Source organism: Cervus canadensis, chromosome 7 (assembly GCF_019320065.1).
Source record: "Cervus canadensis isolate Bull #8, Minnesota chromosome 7, ASM1932006v1, whole genome shotgun sequence".
NCBI lineage: Eukaryota > Metazoa > Chordata > Mammalia > Artiodactyla > Cervidae > Cervus > Cervus canadensis.
In genome coordinates this window covers 24,218,331-24,240,045 of record NC_057392.1, presented here as the reverse complement: position 1 = coordinate 24,240,045, position 21,715 = coordinate 24,218,331, and the positions used below count along the sequence as shown (strand labels likewise).

General features: G+C 49.5%; 1 protein-coding gene across 4 annotated transcripts in view; it reads left to right on the top strand.

Moving 5' to 3' along the window:
* RUNX1 (RUNX family transcription factor 1) overlaps window positions 1–21,715 on the top strand; it is a 265,388-nt gene that overhangs the window by 216,726 nt on the left and 26,947 nt on the right. For 3 of the 4 annotated variants that reach the window (XM_043474678.1, XM_043474676.1, XM_043474675.1), the window contains one exon: window positions 5,315–5,506. The exons of the other annotated variant lie outside the window; for it this stretch is intronic. In XM_043474678.1, the coding sequence (XP_043330613.1) occupies window positions 5,315–5,506 (192 nt within the window). The remainder of the gene's footprint in view (window positions 1–5,314; window positions 5,507–21,715) is intronic. 4 annotated transcript variants of the gene reach the window in all.

The following is a 21,715-nucleotide window of genomic DNA, read 5'->3' as shown; positions in this document are numbered from 1 at the left end:
GAAGGCAGGAGGAGAAGGGGACGACAGAGGATGAGATGGTTGGATGGCATCACTGACTTGATGGACATGAGTTTGAGTAAGCTCCGGGAGTTGGTGATGGACAGGGAGGCCTGGCGTGCTGCAGTCCATGCGGTCTCAACGAGTCGGACACAGCTGAGTGACTGAACTGACCTGATAGTATGTATTCTAATATAGTAACATGTCTCAGTATATGTCTTATATCACATTATGTATTGTGTATATAATGTATATAGAATCTATACATTATTATATAATTATGTGTATAAATCTGTGTATATATAACCTATACACAATATGGGACAATATTTCCCAGCATTTCATTAGCCAGCAGATGGATAGGTTGGCAGTTAGAAAGCTTTACTTTACCACCTGCAAGATGCTTTGAGGAAGGATCACATCCACATTCAGAATCATTACTTTAAAGTCCCAATGACTTTGTTGACTCTGGAGCCCAGAAGTTAGAATATTATACCAGGAAAAATGAGCTGTCTTAGATACACGTGAGTTTCTTTCCCCTAGTCCATAAAGGATAGCATATTAAAGAAAGAAATATCGATGTTTTTATATCCAGATATTGTCATTAGCATCAGATTGATTGGCAAACATCTTTTGAAAAAGATGTACCCTTTTAGAAGAATCACAATGAGATAGATGGATGGATAGAGGGAGACAGATGTACATGGGTGGTTTTAGTCACTAAGTTGTGTCCTGCTCTTTTGACCCCATGGACTGTAGCCCACCATGCTCCTCTGTCCATGGAATTTCTCAGGCAAGAATACTGAAGTGGGTTACCATTTGCTTTTCCAGGGGATCTTCCCAACCCAGGGATCAAACCCGCATCTCCTGCATTGTAGGAGATGTTGAGCTACCAGAGAAGACAGAGATGTGTATGCACACACGTATATCGATAGATGTCTTTTTGGTCTTATCATTTTGCACCAGTTTTTCTCAGCTGCTCATGCTGGCAATGCTTTGAGTACACACCTTTTCTAATTTTTCTGCTGAGAATCTATCAAGAAAACCAGTAAACTCATATCAGAAACATGGACTTACATGTTTACTGTCAGAAAATGATTCTCTCTACACAGAACCTGATAAGAAAAGGTGACAACCTGGTCTTATCCGTTTTCTCCCATAGAGATTGTATACAGACTATCCCTGACTTAGAATGGTTCTACTTAGAATTTTTTTTACTTTACAGTGGTGTGATGCATACTCAGTAGAAGCCATACTTTGAATTGTGAACTTTGATCTTTTCCTGGGCTCGCAATGCGTGGCGAGCTGCTTTTGTGATCAGCCATGACCTCTTAGGGATCAACAACAGATAAAGTTGCAACCGCCTGTATTCAAACGACAGTTCTGTTTTTCAGTTTCATTATGCACCGTATTCAATAAATGACTTGAGATGGTCAACACTTGGTTATGAAATAGGTTTTGTGTTAGATGATTTTGCCCAACTCTAGGCTAATGTGCTAACGACGTTTAAGGTAGGCTAGGATGTTTGATAGGTTAGGTGTTTTAAATGCATTTTCAGTCTATGATATTTTCAGTGTAGGATGGATTTATTGGGACATTAGCCATCATAATTCGAGGATGATCTATATTATATTTCAGTTACTTTGAGCCGCAGATCAACAATGGTTTCCTGAAAAGGGGACTTCAGTTGTCAGTGAAATATGCATACCCACTCAGCCTTGTTTTCAATAGCAGAAAACTAAAAGCTGGTCTCATTATCCATCACAAATATCCTAACATTTAGGGATGCCCAGTGGGCACCCATTCCAGAAGACTATAGGATGTATGTCTTTGGAATGAAGAAGTAAAATTTAGCAGATGGGATAAATTAGTTTTCATTCTTTTTTGGTGGTGGTTCTTTTGGCTTTGTATAGTTTTGCATATATATAAAATTCTAATCAAGTACTTTTTTAAAAAAATGTGAGAATAGTAATAGAGAAACATAATTTAGGATCAGATGTCCCTGTATGACATCTTGAGGTTGTGACTGTGTTCAAGACCACCTTGTAAACATTCACAGTTGACTGCCAACGTGTCCAAAAAATCCAGGCTGCCAACATGCATGTGTTCGAGGCTTCACATAATTTCTACCAGAAGGTTTGATCCAGGGTTGAATTCCCTGCTGCCCTCGATAGCCCAGTAGTCAGTAAGAAAGAAGAAAAGTGAATTTGATAGTGGACATTCTCCATACTCCTGTATTTAAAATTCAGGGAGCAAACACATCTTAATTGCACACAGATACAGGAAACTGGAGACAGAAAAAGCATTCATTTTCCCCAGCTTGAAAGTTTATATCGGAAGCTTCTATATTTCATGCAAAAAAAATATATATATTGCTCTTTGGCACACGAAATCTGATGGTTTCAGAAAAGAAGAATTAGGTCTTCCTTTGATCTAGCTTCTGAATGCATCAGAACCACACCTTTAATATAATGCTTTTTATCTCCCCCGTGTCTCGGTGTTCCAGCTCTCCAGCTCAAGTTGGGAGGAGGGTCTCAGGGTCCCCAGGAGGGTAATACTGCTCTGACTTACTCCAGGATCACACGCAGGGAGGGTGTGGGGTGAACTCTCACCCCTCCTCCGGCATTAAACTCAGCCCTGAGACTCTCGGGGCTTAGAACAGAGCTTAGAGTGAAGAATTGTTTTCTCTGAGAGCTATGCCCAAACATTCCTGCTGAAGCAGACAGTCATCAGTTAATCTCTGTAAATGACTGCGATTTTGGCAGGTGTCAGCTGGTGCAAAAACTGCTCACACGTTGAAACTTTCTTTTTCAAGCATAGGGTGATGAGAAGGGGTCTCGTTAAAAAATATGTATATATCTTGTGTTGTGCCCGGCCGCAGTAGTGGCTTCCCTGAAACGACTTATTCCTGTTTAGTTTCTTGGTGGCACATGTTCCCCAAGCTTGGGGACTGAGGTAGACACAACCGAAGGCCTCTCTTCAAAGGCTGGCCAGAGGCTCCAAAACACCAAATCCATGTGTTCGGAATGATCTGGTACACATCATTCTCCTGAATCACCTACTGTCCTTGACACGCTGTTCTTCAAAAACACCACTGGGTGCCCAAGGAATGTGCAGTTTTGAAATGGGTACAAAACCTGCTATAAGCCTCTGCACCACCCCTATGACAACTGGCATTCTTTCTGAGGCGGTAGAACTTTTCAGAAGTATGTGTCCTGCCCTCTTCTCGCCTTGACGCCTAACTCCAGGCGCTAGGTGGTGCTAGGCAGGGGAAGGACCATACTGATATGCTTGGGATGACCTTTGAGCTGGTATCATTTGCTCCTCTGCAAGAAAGCTTCAGATTTTTTCAGTCTGACAGTCAGGAAGCTGAGAATGTGTCACAGAGATAAGAGGAGAGAGGAGTCAAGAGACGCTCCATCCGGAGGCCACGAACAACTCCATGATGGACTGACATAGAATGTTCTAGAAAAAGATTGTTTTCGTCCCTCTGAGGAAAAGGGGTGGCAGGGGTTGTTCCGGGAGCTGGCCCTGTGGCCTTTCACCGACAAGGCTGGTGCTTAAAATACTCAGCGGCTAAGAGGTCTTGCATGTGTGCTGGGCCCACGTGACTCGGGCTGCCTGGTTCAGGCCGAGGGCTGTGGGTTGCAGGGGCTGAATCAGAGACCAGATTTGCCTTGGTGACACATGAAAAGAGGGAGCATTGCATTTGAACTACACAAATATTATGCTTAAGTATTTTTCCTCATCTCGGAGCCAAACAGGTCTTGCTCGTGATAAAATCACTGCAGTATAGTGGGTCCTTTTTCTGGTCTGGAATTTGAGACAGCATTAGCTGTGCCAAGGGGCCTGGCAGCAGGAAGAAACGGCAAACCACGGAGATTTGGAACCATAATACAAGTTATAAAATTTAATTTTATAATTGTAGCCATTGGGAGCTGGGCTGAAATGTACTTCTCCCAACTCCACTCCCACCCTGGGCTGGGGGTGGGGGGCTGGAATTCAGGGATCATCTTTCTCACTGAGGAGGGGGTCAGGCATGGGGAAGGCCGCTGGAGTGTGCCGGCAAGGAGGCTGCCTCCCCAGTCTTGTTTTGAGGTCCCTTGATGATGGAGGGGGGGATGTAAGCTGTGAAATTGGTCAGTAGCTCTTTCTTCCAATGAACTGGTCAAGCCCAGCCCCACCCCTCTAACCCTTGTGGCTACTTGGGTACCTGGGAGCCTCAGCTCTGCTCGACAGGCCTGAATCTCTGCTTTAAAGACATTGTGGGGACTCCCCTGGCCATCTGGCGGTGAAGACTCTGCCTTTCCACTGCAGGGGGCACAGGTTCAATCCCTGGTCAGGGAACTAGGATCCCACAAGCCCAGAAGTGCAGTCAGAAAGTAAAAATACATTTTTTAGAAAGACATTTTGATAAAGAACTAAGGGTGGAAAGAGGAAGCTCAGCCCTCCTCCTGGCCCTTCTCTAGTGAAGGGTTCCTGCTTGCATCTTGGTGACGGTGCCTGATGAGGAGCTAGGCAGGCAAGGACACTTGCTGGCTCCTGCGGTGCTGAGGGTCCCCCTCCCTGCCTTGGATTTCCAGAGGCCCCCCGGGGAAGCACCTCCACTCTGCTGGCAGCCCGCTCTGGGCTCCAGGGGACCCGGGCTGCTGCGAATCTCAGATCCATGGAGGCCGAGCCCGGGGAAGTCAGCTCCAGGGAAGAGAGGATGCTCTCGGAAAGCTGGCGAGGAACGGAGAAGGGGCCATTGCCCCGCACTTAACAGGAAATCTGACCTCCCGGGGCTGTGGTTTGCAGCCACACCTTATTTCCTGTTGGCCGAGCGCGCCGCTAAGCTCCAGGGCCCACTTCGCTGCTCTGAAACCAGCCGGGCTTGGGTGTGTGCTGGGGGGTAAGCTGTTGGGGCTGCTTCTCCAGCCCACAGCGCAGGGCAAAGCAAGTGCCAACGATGTGCCCCTTCCCCCCTTCTCCCGCCATGCATCACCACTGCCACCAAGCCCAGTGTGCCCTCTGCTTTCTGCCCCCTGCAGATGGGTGCAGAAGGTCGAGGTGGGCGCCCAGGGCCAGACCAAAGGAGCGCCCCCTGAGCAGTATGACGAAAGGGGTCCCCCGTCTGCCGGCCCCGAATCCCCAGGGGTGCCTGTGAATGTGCAGGTCTCCAGCAGGTCCAAGTGTGGGTGGGGAGGCGGTGAGGGGAGAGGGAGGGGAGACCCAGAAACACCCGACTTCTAGCCAATCCGCAGTGTACATTTTCTGATCTCTTGCCTCCCTCCTTCCTTGCCTCCCTCTCCCCCTCCCCACCCCCTCCCCGCAATAGGACATCGTCAGAAACTAGACGATCAGACCAAGCCCGGGAGCTTGTCCTTTTCCGAGCGGCTCAGTGAACTGGAGCAGTTGCGGCGAACGGCCATGAGGGTCAGCCCACACCACCCAGCCCCCACACCCAACCCTCGGGCCTCCTTGAACCACTCCACTGCTTTTAACCCTCAACCTCAGAGTCAGATGCAGGGTAAGTACCTGGACGGAGCCCACGTGCCGCCTCGCCCCTGGGCAGAACCCACCCAGACCCATCGTGGCTTCTCCTCCCCACTTCCCCGGAACAGCAGCCTGGGAGCTTGCTAACAGCAGAGTGCACCCACCCGACCCACCCCAGAGCTGCTGAGTCATAGCTGCATTATAACTAGACCCCCAGACTGAAAGGCCCTGCTACAGAGGATATAGAGAGGGTGTTACTGAGTCGCTCAGTCCTGTCTCTTTGCGACCCCCTGGACCGTCACCCACCAGGCTCCTTTGTCCATGAGGATTTCTTCAGGCAAGAATCCTGGAGTGGGGTGGCCATCTCCTTCTCCAGGGGATCTTCCCGACCCAGGGATTGAACCCATGTTTCCTGCATTGGCAGGCGGATCCTTTACCACTGAGTCACCAGGGAAGTCCTGTAAATCCAGATATGTTTATATCCCTGTGTAGATCATGTCTGGAATTTTTTAAGCAGGAGCTCTGGCCATGCCATTTTCTCACTTGACTTGAAGACACACATGGCATGCATCAAGCCAGGTGAAGGTCAAGACGTTTCACGTCCTTCCCGATTATTTGTGGGGTTTGTATTTTATGCATGTCCTTTTGAAAATATAAGGAAATAGGAGTGTCTGGACACCGTCCTATTCAGGGTATTCATCGCAACTAATGAATTTGCAGTCAGTCCAGAGGGTGGACTCTCTCTGCTCCCACCACGGTGGGGGTTAGCTGGCAATGGCCAAAACACTGTAAAACACAGTAATTGCATAAAACCCACTGTACCAAACGAGATAATACCCAGAGTTCATTTACACTGCAGAAAGCACTGACGTCAGTGATTATTTGCTCTGTGATACCATTTCAAATTTCCGAAATGCAGTGGTTTTTCTCAGGGCGTGCAGGACACAGCTGTGTGTGGTAGGGTCGCAGTAAGATTCCTTTCTCAAAGGGGCAGGCTTGCTTGACTCACAGGAAAAGATAAGGGGCACATCTGGGCAGGTGGCCAGCAGGGGACGTGCACCTGCCCTGCTGGGACAGCGGAACTTAGATTTCCTGGGCCTTCTCTGTGTTCTGAGCTGTTATTGTGAGATGCGCAAGAATCCCAAGTCCTTGAGGATTTCCAGCCCATAGCTTTCTTTTGGGATTAACACATGTGGGGCTTTCAAAAGGGAATTCCATCGTCTTCCCCAGAGCCTGATGGCCCATGCTGTTCGCTCACACTCACATCTCTGGGGAAGATTCTCTTATTTGCGTGAAAAATTCCCAGGGATCCCCCTCATGTAAGATCCTATGCAGACACAGGATCTTAAGGGGTCTTTCTGTAGATTACCCCTTTGGTGGACAGCAGAAACCCAAGCTTGACTTTGGGAGGGCTGCGTCTCATCTCCAGTTGCCTCTGAGACGTATTTAAGAAGAGGTCCCATGAAACCATTGGTTTCCTGGTGCTTCATCATCGCATACTCATTCAAAATATGCATATTGATTTTTTGAAATTCCAAAATGCAAGCGTGTGTGAGAAATTAGATCAAATGGCACATTAAGTGAGATGGGCTTGGTGGGGCGGGGGAATTGCTGCTTTTCTTCTAAATAGAATAAAATTCTTTAGGAGATGGCCGGATCTTGTGTTCAGGGTCGTTTACATGCGTGTCATCTGCAGGATTCCGCTTGTAACATCCAAGGGGAGACTTCTGTTTTCTTATCCTCTCACGGCGTCACTGACCATTTCTACTCCTGGGCAGATAAAGGGATTTGCCTTTTTCTGCTGCTCTTGAAACCAAATTATGAAGCATTTTGAAAGTCAGTGGAAACTTTAACCACATGGGGGCCGGTGGAAATCATCACCAGGAGTCTGGCTTGGTTTCGGTTTTGGTGAAGAGTGAACCAGATCTGATTTCTCTTCCTGGTCAGATACACTCTCTTTACCGAAAAGAAAATGGTGGGCCTGGGGGTGGGGTGTTGAATTCTTATCCTCAGCAGTCAGCAGCTCTCGGTCGGAGGCATTGCCACTGACGGGCATTCCTCAGCTCATTGGAATACTGTATGCTTAGCACAGTATCAGGTTTAACCCCCTTTCTTGTTCCTTTTAAAAACTTTTTTACTGCTGCAACCTCTAAGTAATAATAACTTGCTTTGAGAGTGCCCTGGAGTCTTAGTTGCTACTCTATAGAGAATGTGTTAACTATGTCACCAATGTCCTTTCTTTCCAAAATATGATTTGCCGTTCAGGGCATCACTTGTAAAATTGTAGGAACAGCTTTTAAAAAATAAGTATCTGGGAGAGTTTTATGTAAAACGACTTTTCCTTTTCCTTTCTTTTTTCCCATTAGAAATCTAATGCTTTTTTACTTTCGTCCTGTTTCGAGTAGACCCTTGGGATTTTTTTTTTCCCCCTGAAATTAGAAAGTTAACAGGAATCACAGTAAAGTCTCTTTCAGCCAGAACCTTCATTTTGTTCTTGATGGGTATGAAAATGGTTATTTTCCCAGCTTAGCACTAGAGCTTCTATATTATATTTAAGAAGATGCTTTGTATAAAAATTCAGCATGTGTTTACGGCTCTCTTTGAAATGGCCGCAGTAGTTGGAAGAAAAACATCCCCATAGTATTAACAAGAGCAGTTTTACAGCCGTGCCGAACCAATGGGTGGATGTTTTCAGCGCGGCAGAATCGTCAGCAGTTAGGGGCTCCGAGAGATCCCAGGTCGATAGGCTGATGGACCCGGTCTTTCTCGAGCTTCATCGGAGGGTCGTGCCTGGCCCTTTAACTCCTTCAGTACGGAATCACAGATCTAAGATACTGCCTCTATTTATCTAGAATCAGATGTGCTTAAGAAGCACTCAAAATAGGCACCTCAAATGATCTGAAGCAGGGTACGGATGGAAAAGGGGGCTAGGTTGCCATGCCACCAAACCACTGTTTATTTGTTGAGGTTTCAGCTATAAAAGGGCTGAGGTTAATTTCAACTTCCTACTTTACCAGGTCTTAAAATCAAAGAGAAAGCCATTTGGTCATGGCTGCACGTTTAAGCAAGTCAGGACATCATCACGCACTTGTGTGGCCGAGTTTTAGATTTCTTTCCCAGTCACAGGAAAGAAAACTCGACACACGTTCTTTTGAAAGATGGACCAGGCAGAGTCTAGACAAACAGAGAGCCGCTGCTACTGCGTCAGCCACACCTCCCCTGAGAGATGGCTTCAGGCAACCCGAGCAAGTAGTTTTAAGAATCTGACTCCTGATTTACCAAAAATGACGAACCACGTTTAAGCCATGTATGTAACTCCCTCCTTTTGGGGAAAACAGAGACAGGGTGAAATCTACTGGTGCAGAAAACTGTCAAAACCAGAGAAACTTAAGAAGCCAAGTTTTGTTTTTGGTCTGTCTTGCTGTCAGCATCAAGGAGGCACAAGGCTTAACTCTTTAATGGGAACAGTTACCTTTTGGTACAAGTCAGGCCTTTTTTGTACATTGTGTTATTCCTACAATCCTGTAGGTGTGGTTTACAGGCAGAGAAACTGAACCTCAGAGGTTAACGATTGCCAGAATTCTCCAAGATGGGAAGTGAACTCAAACGGAGACCCTTTCTGGCTCCAAAACCAGTGCTAGTGGGTGGCAGTTTCTCCCAGCTCCCCACCCTTGGATCAAAGACTTAGACACAGGGCTGGTCTGTGTCAAGTAAAACCCACATTGCCCACGGGGAGATGGGAGAGGTGCTGGGCTGGTCATTCCCTCGGCAGTCCTGATTAGACTGGGTTCTATTATTGTGAGGTATTGATGATAATGAACCATTAGGGCTGGACTCAGGGGTGGGCACCTGAATACACTTCCTGCTTTGGAGACATGTGTGTTTTTAAAGATGGGGAAAAGAAGGCTGAACTCAGAATAATGACACTCTGAGCATGCACACGGGAAGGAAAGATGTGTGGGTAGGCAGAGGGCTTCTTAGCTGTCCATTCACTTTATTGGGGCAACCCTTCCTGCGTGGAAGGCTCTCTTGCAGGTTCCAGTGGGACCAAGGCCTTCTTAACCTCCAAACCCCAGCAACGTCTGATCAGCCTGCAGGAGTGTGGGTACTCTAAGACTTGCATATGGCTGGCGGGGCTTGACCTCTTAAATCATCTCCTAAATTTTAATATTCCAAGTTATTTTGTTCTGCTAGTGATTTACCCAAAATTACTTTGGAAACACCATTTTCTGGTACTTATTATCTGGGTAGCTTTTTGAGATACTGAGTCAACTTTGCTTCTCAGCTATACTGAGTTACTTATGTCAATCTTTGTCAGCTGGATTGACCAAAGAAAAAAGAAAAAAAAAAAAAAAACCTTTTCACTTTCTGTAGGAGGAGAGAGAAATTCCCTTTCCAACCTTGGGGGTAAAATAAAATGCACAGTGTCTCTTCCCTTCCCTGTCCTCTTTCTCTCTCTCTCTTTCTCTTCTAGCAATTCTAGAAGTTCAAAAACAAAGTAGGGAGCCGGGAACAGTTGCATTACCTTGGAGATTGCAGTCAGCCACTCTCCTGTGTCAATCTACAAATGGTCATGGTTACGCAGAGCAAAATATTCAGGGTGCTAGAAATCAACTTACAAGACATGCTATGAACATGAAAAGGGAGTGATCTAAACATAGCTCTCTTATCTAGGTGTAGTAGAGTTTGAGAGCGTGGCAAGGTCTACAACAGCAGAATCTTACACGGAAAACAAGCCTGGATCAGGTGTTCCCATGAATAAATAAACATAAATAAATGTAAGAAGGCAGTGGGGAAAGAGGGGGGGAGGGAAGGAAGGAGAAACAGTGAAATGGACACAGAATGAAGAGCTCTCCTGGGCTCCTGGTGGGCGATGCTGGCCCCTCTTCTCATCTGTAGGCAGAGAGGTTACAAGGTGTTAGAACTAGATGACTGGAGAGAGAAGAACTGAGAACTCACGTACTGTTTTCTATCTTCTTGACTGATACAATGTATCAGTATTAAGGCAAGCTTGAAAAGCTCATGCCATCAGTTGCATCATAGACATTTAGAAACTTTGGGGATGAAGGATGGAGAAAAAGTTAAGTTTTGGGGTTTTTTTTTCCTTTAAAAAAGGCCCTCAGGCCTTGGCTTCCCAGTCTGCCTGTGGTTTCAGCAGTGTGGGCTGCCCTTGCTTTCCATCCGAGACCTGGGGCGACTTACAGAGTGGTGCTCCGTGGCAGCCCACCTTGCTTTTTCTCCGCACTCTATTTATGGACCGTGTGGTCATCAACACAGAACTCCCTTGAAGAGTGCTGCTCCAATGCCTGTGATGTATTTACAAGCACCTCTCAGCTAAGTACTTAATAAACCAGCCCTTCAAAGGAGCCGCTAACCTGGCGAGCTGTCAGCACCCTAGTCATCATAAACCACGTTTTAGCAGGACCACATTCTCAGACCGAGCGTTTTCATGGATGTCGTTCAAGGTGATCAGACCATGCTTTCCGGAACATGTTGTTAATGCCTGTGGACATCTTTCCTAATTAGAGGAAAGAAGGGTTCATTTTAGGTCTTGATCCTAATGATAAAGTATTCCTTCTGTGAATTTGATACATTCTGAAATGGTCCCTTATGCTTGTGATCTCTGGGCCAGTTCTCTCTCCTTATCACACACACCCCCAAAGGTTTTTGTTCAGAAAAGTAAGTTTTTAACACAGCTGTAGCTGGAACACTCATTTGCTATTGCTGATAAAACAGTAGGAAGGTTAAGCTGCAAATCTCATGACCAAGAAACATAGCGGAGCCTGGTGGCTAAGAAGGAGCTCAGCAGGCAGACCACCTTGGCCCCAAATTGGCCTCCACCACGTTATCACTGCAGGACTTTTGGCAAGTTACCTAACCTCTTAAAGCCTCAGTTTCCCTATCTGCAAAATGGGAGTAGTAATTACTTTTGGCGATCCTAGAACCACTGCGAAAGGTAAAACAGCAGACATGAGGGCTAGCCCACAGGTAAGGCTTGGTAATTATGGGCTGTTCAGATCAGCATCACCAAACCAAGCATATTAATTTCCTACGGCTGGTATAACAGATTGCCACAAACTTAGTGTCTTAAAACAACAGACATTTATCCTCTTCTGTTTCTGGAGGCCAGGGTCCACCATCAAGGTGCCACACGCCCTTTGAAGTTCCTAGAGGAGGAACCTTTCTTGCCTCTTCCAACTTTCAGTGGCTTCTTGCATCCCTGAGCTTGTGGCCGCATCATTTTCCACCTCTGCCTCCTTCTTCACATGGCCTCCTATGTGTCACCCCCTCTTATGTCTCTAAAGACATTTGTGATGGGATTAGACACCCACCTTCCCCTAGATAACCCAGATGACCTCATCTCGAGATCCTCCACTTCATTACATCTGCAAAGACACTTTTTTTTTTTTCTTCCAAATAAGGTCATGTTCCTAGTCCTGTGGGTCAGAACATGGACACAGCTTTGCAGGGACACCATTCTACCCATTACACCAAGTAGAAAGGATGGGGGCATCAGGTTGAGTTCAGAAGCAATGTCCCCTTGTCTGTTTCCCCCAAAACAGATGTGATGGGCAGGTAGATGTGAACTCTGTGTCTTATGCCACACTTACATCTTCCAGGTACTCTCATTCAGGCCCTGACTTGCTGGAACTCATATCAGGGTCCTTTTATTTACAACCACAAAAAAACATGATTTTTTTTTTTCCTAGATGAGATCAGATAGTTCTTAACATTTCCTAGCTCACCTATGTTGATGGGGTCAGAGGACCCAACAGTGGTAGAGAAAGGGCATCTTCCCTGGAACACGGAGGCGATGAAAAGCAGGAGACAGGAGGCCTGGGTGCCTTTCGCCCTGGCCCCTAAAAGCTCATGGTATAGTTAGTGGCTGGGAGTAAGCGCAGGGACAGAAGATGACACGGAGACCGCAGCCGGCCAGCTGGGATGGACTCAAGAATGTGACCGCCTGGAGCCCAGCATATCACTTGTTTTGAACAAGCTGCCTTGTTAAAAATGGCTTTAATGGCCAGGCGCTGTGGACCAGAAACCCATTGCGAAAGGCTTGTGATTCACTTTGCATATCTCATAATCCCACATTTACAAATCACCCGAAGATAGCCTTTCACATTTGGATATTTAAAAACGAAACTTTGACTGCGACCATGAAGTAGTATCAGAGTTTACCAAAAGTCTGTACCCAGAGAGGGGCAAACAGTAGAAGCCGATAGGAACAAAAAGGCTCTGGGGAGGGGAAAAAAAATCACTTGTGTTTTCTTTTTGGCTGTAGTTCTCCGAACGGAGCTGGTCTTCCTCATTTGTATCATTTCCCTACCACCCCCCCAACCTCCCCCCCCCCCCACCATCATGGAAGAGAAATACAGGTCCACCATCATTCAGTTATTTTTGTACTCTTTAAAGTTCAACATGTATGATTTAAATAATGCTGAGGAACGGGCATTACTTCGGTCTTCCCCCACTTCCATCTGGCCCTCTGAGCACCAGAGCTTGGGGAAAACGTACAGAGGCAGGGGGACGCTCAACTCTTCCCAGCCACTTCAGGGTGTATTTGTATTTTCACATTTTACTTGCAAAGCCTTTAGCCCCACATGAGCTTTCTTATTATTGAACAATTGCTCTCAAAGCCCTAGAGCAGCCCAATTGTTAACGGAGATTAAAGATCCGGATTGCAAAACTCCTCCGGTAAATAAAATCTTGACTGACGAACCCAGTTTTTTACCTGTAGACTTCTTTTCCGTAATCTCTTTCTGGCAGAACATGTGATGTTTTGCTACTAGAGATTCAGTTACCAGCCACAGTAAATAAAACAAAATAATGATAATAATGGTATAGAACTCACCCTAAAAACAAACACTGGTCAGTCATATTTATTTCCTGTTTCTTTGGGCACTTCTAATAATTTATGGGGGTTGGGGGATGGGGGATGGAATGTACCACTTCTTATCCAGTTGATTTTTGATGATCAAGCTTTGGAGCATCTTCAGATTGAGTGTCTAATTCAGGCTCTTCCAAGCGGCATGGAATGTAACATGTACTGTTCAAAAGAAATAAGTGTTTTTCCAGGGAAAACAGAACCATGGCACCAGGCCCCCGAATGAGCCGTGAGTAGGAAAGACAGTCCTTGGGCGGAAAAGACAGTCCTTCCCTCCAGACACAGGTTCAAGTACCAACACTTCGGGTCATCTTTCTAAAAATGGGACACCCCCCCGCCCCCGCCCCGGCCACTGCTGCTTTCGCACCTGGAGAAAATGTGGACAAACAGGCAGAGGAGGCAATGGGGGACTCTGGCCTGAGCATTTCCTCAGGTCACTTAGCGGCTCGTGTAACTTGAGCGTTAAAACACACACCACCATGGGCTGCAACAGGACTTATTTCTGCACACCGCTGGTCCTCCCACCCAGCATCGCTGGATCCGGGCCTCATAAGTCAGTGTCACCAGGTCTGGTTAACTACAGATTTGGGTCCTCGCAGTGGTGGGCTCAGTCCTTTGGGGATCTTGAAGGAGGATGCATTATGGTCCTTCAGATCTGACACTTGGGTGTGACCACGCAGGGGTCAGAAGAGCAGAGCATCCCTAGGGCAGGTGGGCGAGGAAGGTCCCTGAGGAGCTCCCAGGGAGTCCGCACGACCCTGGAGGAGGCTGCAGCTCACCTGTCTTAAGGCATGAAGTCTCCAGACCCCATTTCTCACTGATTCCTACTGCGGACGAAGTTCTCTTTGTCCTTCAGCTTTGTGTGTTCGTTCCAAGGCCAGATCAAGACCCAGAGGGCTTATGCCGTGCATCTTGGGACGGGCTGCACACATACACTTGCAGGGTAGGTATCTCAGGGTACAAAGGGAGAAAGAAATAACCTGACAAGTGATCGCACTTCTTGGAGTTGTAGGTCATCCGAGGAAGTGAACCTGATTGTTGTATTATGTCTCCTGGGGGTTATCCCACCGTTGTGGCCACTAGTGCATCTCTCTGTATGTATCAGATGGCAGATTATATAATGATAAAGTTATTAAAATATCTGCAAAAGTCAGCACAAGCTCAAGGGCTCAACTTGGCATTTCTGCTCATTAAGTGGTTTATTGGGATCGTTCCTCTCGGGGTCTGTTAATCTTCATCCGTACTTGGTTGTAAATCACCTGCTATGTGGATTGACTGGTGTTGCCTGAGTTTTAAGCTGTGCTTCAGTGGGCCACCCAGTGGGTCATCCAGTGGGACTGGGATCTTCAGGATGAACGTGGAAACTTTTGAAACGTGCAGTTCTTTCCCCTGCCTGCCACTCAGGTTTGAAACTGCAGCCTGTGTCTGTGATGGGGTCTGGGTCTCTGAAGAAAGACGAGGACATTGCCTGGTTCGCAGGTTGACTGAAGGCAATCACAAAGTAACTGCAGTTCACATATCTGGAATGATTGATGCTGTTGGCCGCTGTAGTCCCCCCCCCCACCAACCACCCACAGTGTGTATGGCATGGTCCTGGGGGTCTTGCCTGTTGTGTGGTTCAGGAGCTGTCAGCCACGTGAGTCCCCACCCTCGCCCATCATGAAGGCCATTAACGAGGTGGCCCTAAACTGGGCAGATTCTGGGGCTCTCGAGGATTAACCCCCACTGTTCTCAGGAAGCCAGCAAAGATGGCCCAGAGCCCCCTTCCCCCAACTCTACTCCCCTGATTAAGAGGCTCTTTTTTTCATAATATTTTTGTTACGTGATTGGGCTTTCTGAGCCACCATATGTTGCTAAATGGGAAAAGCCATTGCCCAGACGTGGTTCTGTTTAATATGATTCTCCACGAATTACAAAGCTTGACTTTACAATTGAATTTGTGCAGAATTACAGCCGCCCAGTTCAGGTGGAAGGGAGAGGAAATCTTGTTATTCTTATTCCAGAATCCCTTCCCGATTTCCTCATTTGGTTCTTTCACGCCTTGGGGGAGGGCAGGGGTGGGGAAACGCCTTAGAGCGTCTGTAAGGAATTTCTCTTATTTTTCAACTTCCTGCCTGGCTGTTCACGGGAGCACACAGTGGCCTGCGGACGTCAAAGTGGGATGCCAGTTCTGTCCATCCACCCCATCAGTCAGCTGTTCCTCCCACCTTTTCATCAGAAGGACTCCAAAAACACATGGAAACACCCAGAATGCAGTATATGAGGAAAGAAGAATCTGGGCTCATAGGTGTGGATATGGATAATGGGAATTCAAATGCCAGGTTGGCCACTTCCTGATTAGGTAGCCTGGCAAGAATTGCTTCAGTTCTCTGCCCTGTGATCCCCATCTGTGAAATGGGCACAGCAGTGATGGTGCTTAGATCACTGGAGAGTTGTGAGGATGAAATGAGTTAATATACACAAAGCACTGGATGCCTGGCGTGTGGCATTGACCCTCATTTCCTTGTGAACAGGGACTGAGATATATTTTTGTCATGTGTTTAGCATAGAGGCCGGTACACGTTAAACGCTCTTGTGTGGTCAGTGATCTTTTTACTATGATTGCTATCATCATGCTTTTGTTGGTAGTGTTGCTGTGTGACCAGGGCGTTGCACATCTGTTCTCTCCTGTGAGCCACAAGCTGCTCTGTGATAATGACCTTGTGTGTCTCCTTACTTCCAGGAGCAATGAGAGCCCTGGGGAGGACAAGGGCAGGAGTGGTCCCAGCTTCATCTTTGTTCATGTTTGGTTTCCTTGGGTAAACTAACAGGAGGGCCACTGCTCCACAGGGTCAAATGGAATGGAAATGGTTATAGTTGAAAGTGAAAGTCGCTCAGTCGTGTCTGACTTTGTGACCCCTTGCAACTCTCCAGGCCAGAATACTGGAGTGGGTAGCCTTTCCCTTCTCCAGGGAATCTTCCTGACCTAGGAATCGAACTGGAGTCTCCTGCATTGCAGGTGGATTCTTTACCAATTGAGCTCTCAGGTTACAATTGAAAGGGGCCTTAAATGCCTTTCTGTGTGTGTGTGCTAAGTCACTCAGTTGTGTCTGACTCTTTGTGATGCCACAGACTGTAGTCCACCAGGCTCCTCTGTCCATGGGATTCTCCAGGCTAGAATACTAGAGGGGGTTGCCATTCCATTCTCCAGGGGACCTGCCTGACCCAGGGATCGAACCCACGTCTCTCAAGTCTCCTTCATTGGCAGGCGTGTTCTTTACCACTAGTGCCACCTGGGAAGCCCAAAAAATGTCTTTCTGGAAGTCCTTCATTTCATGCATGAGGCATCAAGGCCCAGGGAGTGTCAGTGAGTGGCCCGCTGGGAGACAGACTTGAACTCTTAAGTCTTAGGGCTTGGTCCAGGGGCCATCCTGCTGGCCCCCTGTCCTTCTGTCTGGGTGGGGCAGGGGTGGGCACAGCTTGTGGACTCCTCTGTCAGTACAGAGGGTACCCCAGGACGTTTACTCCTGCTATGCCCCTCACTAAGATGAGATGATGAGATGATGGATCCCCTGGTTCAATTCTGTATCATGGCTTCTCTGTATCTCCATCTTTTCAATGCTGAATTTCCTACTGAGGGAGTAGGGATCTTGTTAAAAAGTAAGAACACCTGTCTCAAGGCCACCCGCTGTCCTCTTCAGTTCCACCGAGTGTCCCCAAGCCCTGCTTCGGGACGCGGACATGGGTACAGCTGCAGGGACGCTTCTGACCACCGGGCCCACGTGGGCAGCGGCTGGTGGGGGGGGACCCCTGACCCGTCGCCTTACATGCCTGTCCCCTTATGAATTGGACACATTCAGAGAATGTGAATGGTCAGCCTCTTCTGCATTTTGGATGAACCACCTACAAAAGGCTTTCTCTGAACTGCGTTTCACCTTCCTGTGCCGAGTCTGCCCACAAGCCTGGGCCTTGAAAGCCTGCTTGTGGCCTGTGCCGCCTCTGGGCCAGAAGGGGGTCAGGAAACAGGTGTGGAGGGTGACGGGCTGGGGTCGCAGCCGTGGGAGTGCATCGAGGGGGGGCCTGGGCAGGCTGGGGCTCAGACTGAGCAATGGTCCCCCCTCGTCCCCCGCCAGGACGCTGCCAAGTCCCATGCCATTCGCTCCCTGAACGGTGTCCGGCAGGGACAGCCAGGCTGCCTGGCCAGGCCCCAGCATCCCTGCGGTGGCCACGCCCTTGGTGGTGAATTCAGGGTCAAGGGCACAGAATGGCTGGGCCAGTGCCACCCGGAATCATCACAGGAATTCCATGAGTGAAGTCCAGATGCCTCTCCCCTTGAGGCGTTGTACCGAGGCGGGGCTTCCAGGCTCCTTCCTAGGTTGAGATGCTGTGACCCGGTAGTTGTCTTTCCTAAATGATGCTTCATTCAGAGGCGATGGGAAAAACAGGAGCTTGGAGGCTCTGCTCTAACTAGCAGCACAGACCTGCCATCTCCTCCTCACCTCCCACAGCCTGTCCTGACCACCTGCCCCAAGGCCTGGAGCTCTGGGCTCTGCAGATCCCAGGTTCCTAAGGACCAGATACGAGGAGGAGGCCAGTGATGGGTGTTTGCTTGCTCCAAGAATCCCATCCACTCAGAAACAGAGTATTCAGAGGGTTTGCAAGTTTTCTCCCAAAGATGATGATTTCCTCCTTTAGGCAATTCTTACAGAGGTTTCCCTTGTGGCTCAGATGGTTAAAGAATCTACCTGCAATGCAGGAGACCCGGGTTCAATCCCTGGGTCGGGAAGATCCCCTGGAAGAGGGCATGGCAACCCACTCTGGTATTCTTGCCTGGAGAATCCCATGGACGGAGGAGCCTGGCAGGCTACAGTCCACGCGGTCGCAAAGAGTCAGGCACGACTGAGCGACTAACGCTTTCACTTTCAGGCAGCTCTCATATAGTGACTTTGAACTTCTGACCACTGGAGATGAGTGTTCAGAGAAAGCTAAACCAGCATGAGATGGTTCCCCCACCCCATAAGATAGAGGAGACACTGGAAGCCCAGCGAGGTGGAATGACTACATGAAGGTCACACGGACAGCATCCGTATTGGAGTGCTCGGCTTCCCTCTGCCTGTCCCGCCCAGCTCAAACACAGCCTGAGTCTTTGGTTAAGAGTGAAAACGAAGCTTCCTGAGCAGTCCCTTCAAAACAGCACTTAGGAAGAAGCAGAGGCCGCTGGAACAAGAAAGGGCAAACACCAGTGTGCCTCTGCGCACTGCTCCACCCAGTTTCTCATCTTTATATTTCCAAAAAAAAAAAAAAAAGGTCTCAAATAACCCAAACAGGCAGGGTCTGATCTGCAGACAGTCTGCAGGCATCCGCCCAAGAAACTGCCGGTCGGCCGGTCCATCCTCCTCTGATTTATGTTGTGTGTGTTAAGCCTTAAATTGTTGAGACTCTGGCTGGCTGCAGTGGTATTACTGGAGGGTTGGTGCATGTTTTCGGCTCACAGAGCTGGCTCCGGGGACTGGAGGTGTTGGCCCCGAATCAAGTCCAATCTCACACCTGTCTGAGACAATGAGGGCCTTGTTAGACGCATCTCCAGCCCAGGCGGCTCGGCCTGCTTAATTCTCGACATTCAGAACAGGGGCGGGGGGGGACCTGGGCAGGGGGCGGGGTGCCAGGAGAAGCCAAGCTGAGCCTGGGACATACTGGGGTCACCGCCTCCCTGGCCCTCTCCTCCCTCTCCACCCCCCACCCCATTTTATAAACCTTTCCTTATTTTTGGAAATTAAAAAAATACAAATAAACAATACCAACAGTAGCACCCTTATGAAGGAGAGTTTCCTACTGCAAAACAAGCAGCCCAGGGCCTGCTGGAGACTAAATTCAGTCGCAGCTGCGGGGTGGGGGCGGGGGGGGGCGAGGAAGTGGGTTTGTGGGGTGCCTTAGCAGGGATGGAACCCCCCCACCCCCACCCAACCAGGGCTGATGCTTGAGCTCCTCCCGCGCTGATGGGGGTCTTTTCCTGGTTTTCCCTTCCATTGCTGACATGTCAGTGATGGGAGCGGAAGGGAGCCTCCTGCTCAGCTTTGTATCACGATACTCACGACACGGCAGATGGTGCCATCGCAGTTCCACCTTCCTGTCCCTTGTCGTTGGCAGAGAGGACGCGGCTGGCTGCCAACACTTTAGTCCGTGGACCCTTTGCAAGTCCGCTTTTTCCCCCGAGACCCCTGACTCCAGGCAGCCACTTGGGTGGGACCTTCTCTGCGTCCAGGCTGGCACCCCTCAAGGCCAGTGGCTCTGGGTGGTTGTTATTCAGTCAAAGCCATCCTGGGATGACTTTGTCTTCATAGGAATGGGTGGTGTGGAGGCCCGTGGGACAACTGTCCTGAAGGGAATCCCCCAGAGTTAGAAAAACCGCCCCTTGGTGCTGGACTCCCTGGTGGGGCGCCCACCTCGGGGGTCCTCTCCGGCGGAGCTGCTGTGTCTTGGGGGCCGACACCTCCCAGCCCCCCTTCTCCACAAGCGAGGCTCTTATCCTGAGCTGGGAGGCGTCTGGGCACCGGCGGTCACTCTGTTCTGCAAGAAACAGGCGGCCCCATCCTACTCACTGGCAGACGACTGCCTAAGCATTAAAGCGCCCGGCGGGTCTCATGACCTCAGCCTTGGAGACACAGCACAGGACACCCAAGGCCTAGGACTCACCTGAGGGGCAGTGGGGCCTGGCATCTTCTTAGCACAAATCATCTTTTTTTAAAAAAAAAAAAATTTCTTTATTTATGGCTGCTGTTGCCTGGGCTTTTCTCTAGCTGTGCTGCTCAGGTTGCTCTCCGCGGCAGCTCTTCTCTTGCTGTAGATCACGGGCTCTGGGGCGTTCGGCCTTCAATAGCTGCAACACGTGGGCTCCTGGGCTCGAGAGCGTGAGATCCATAGTCGTGGCGCTTGGGCTTAGTTGCTCCACGGCACGTGGGATCTTCCCAGATCCGGGGATGGCCCCTGTGTCCCTTGCACTGGCAGGCGGATTCTTTACCACTGAGCACAGCAGGGAAGCCCCACACAGATCGCCTGGAACAGGTACCTCTCTGTGAATATCAGCCAAAGTCCCCAAGGGACGAGAGGCTCACTCTTCAGGGGCGGCACATAAACAGCAAGGGACAGAATAACCTGGGGACTCTGGCTCCCCCCTCCACCCTGGCCGTGGTTCCCTTCTCTGTGACCTTGGGTGTGACCTTGACCAAACACGGTGAAGACCCCGTGTTGTGGGAGGTGGCATCGCCCGCCTCCACTGCAAGGCTCCTCCTTCTGTCTAGACACGTCACCCGGCAAGGATCTGATGACCACAGAAGGCTGGTCCGGAAATAACAGGGCACCTTCCCCACTGACCTCATGGCTCTCCATTCATCAGAGGCCTGGCCTGTCTGGGCCATGAGCTGTTCCACGGTGAGCCCACCCATGCTCTGAAATGACTGAAGAGGCAAGCAGATAAGCTGGAGGGAGGCTGGGGCGCTGAGGCTGCGAGCAGTTGTCTTTCTCCCTGCCTTCTCTTCTGGCCTCTGAACACCAATTGCCAGCCCTGCCTACCTGTTTTGGTCCATGCTGGGACCCACCCAGAAAGCCCTGACCCCTCACCCCCTCCAGCTCCCCATCCTGCCCCCTCTCCTTGAGGACATCTCTGTCCCCACCAACAACCGAACTTCCCTCCTCCTGGACCCGTCGGTTGGGACCTCTCTCCCCGCCTTCTTCCCTCCATCTACGCTGTCCGTTGAGACCCGGGGAGGGTACAGGTTGGCTGCTTTTCCAACAGTCCTGGGCTCCCAGGAGCGAGCACGTGAGGTTTCTCCCCCCATGCTGCAACCTCATCAAAACCTCAGAATGCACCCCGGGGCTGCCTCTCTGACGGTCCGCACAGGACCCCACCCACCTGTGCCCAGTCCTCCCCATCCAGAATCGTGGTTCTGAGAACGACAACAAGTTTTTTCCTAGACGTCCCAGGCCAGGTGGGGAACTCTCTCTGGGATGTCTCCAGACCCCATGACCCTGGCCTGGATGCCCGGCGTTGCTGGGGGCGGGGGGCGGGTAGGGAAGGAGGTCAGTGAGCATCATCGAGCAAGCATTCTCCCTGCTTTCGAGAGTTGCGATGTTTAATCCCAACTTCAGAATTTCCTGCCCCAAATGACTTCCTTCCTCCCCAGGCACCTGCTGCCTCGGTGCTTTAGTTCCTTGCTTTCGCGATCTGCCCTTTCTGTGATTCCCAGAGCCCATCTAGGAGCCTGGAGGGGGTGGGAACCTGCAGGGCCCACCTGGGTGACCCGCTACCCCTCCCTGGGTCCCTTCCCTCCACTTTCGTGACAAGGAGGGAACCCGGAAGTCACTCTGCTTCTTCATCTG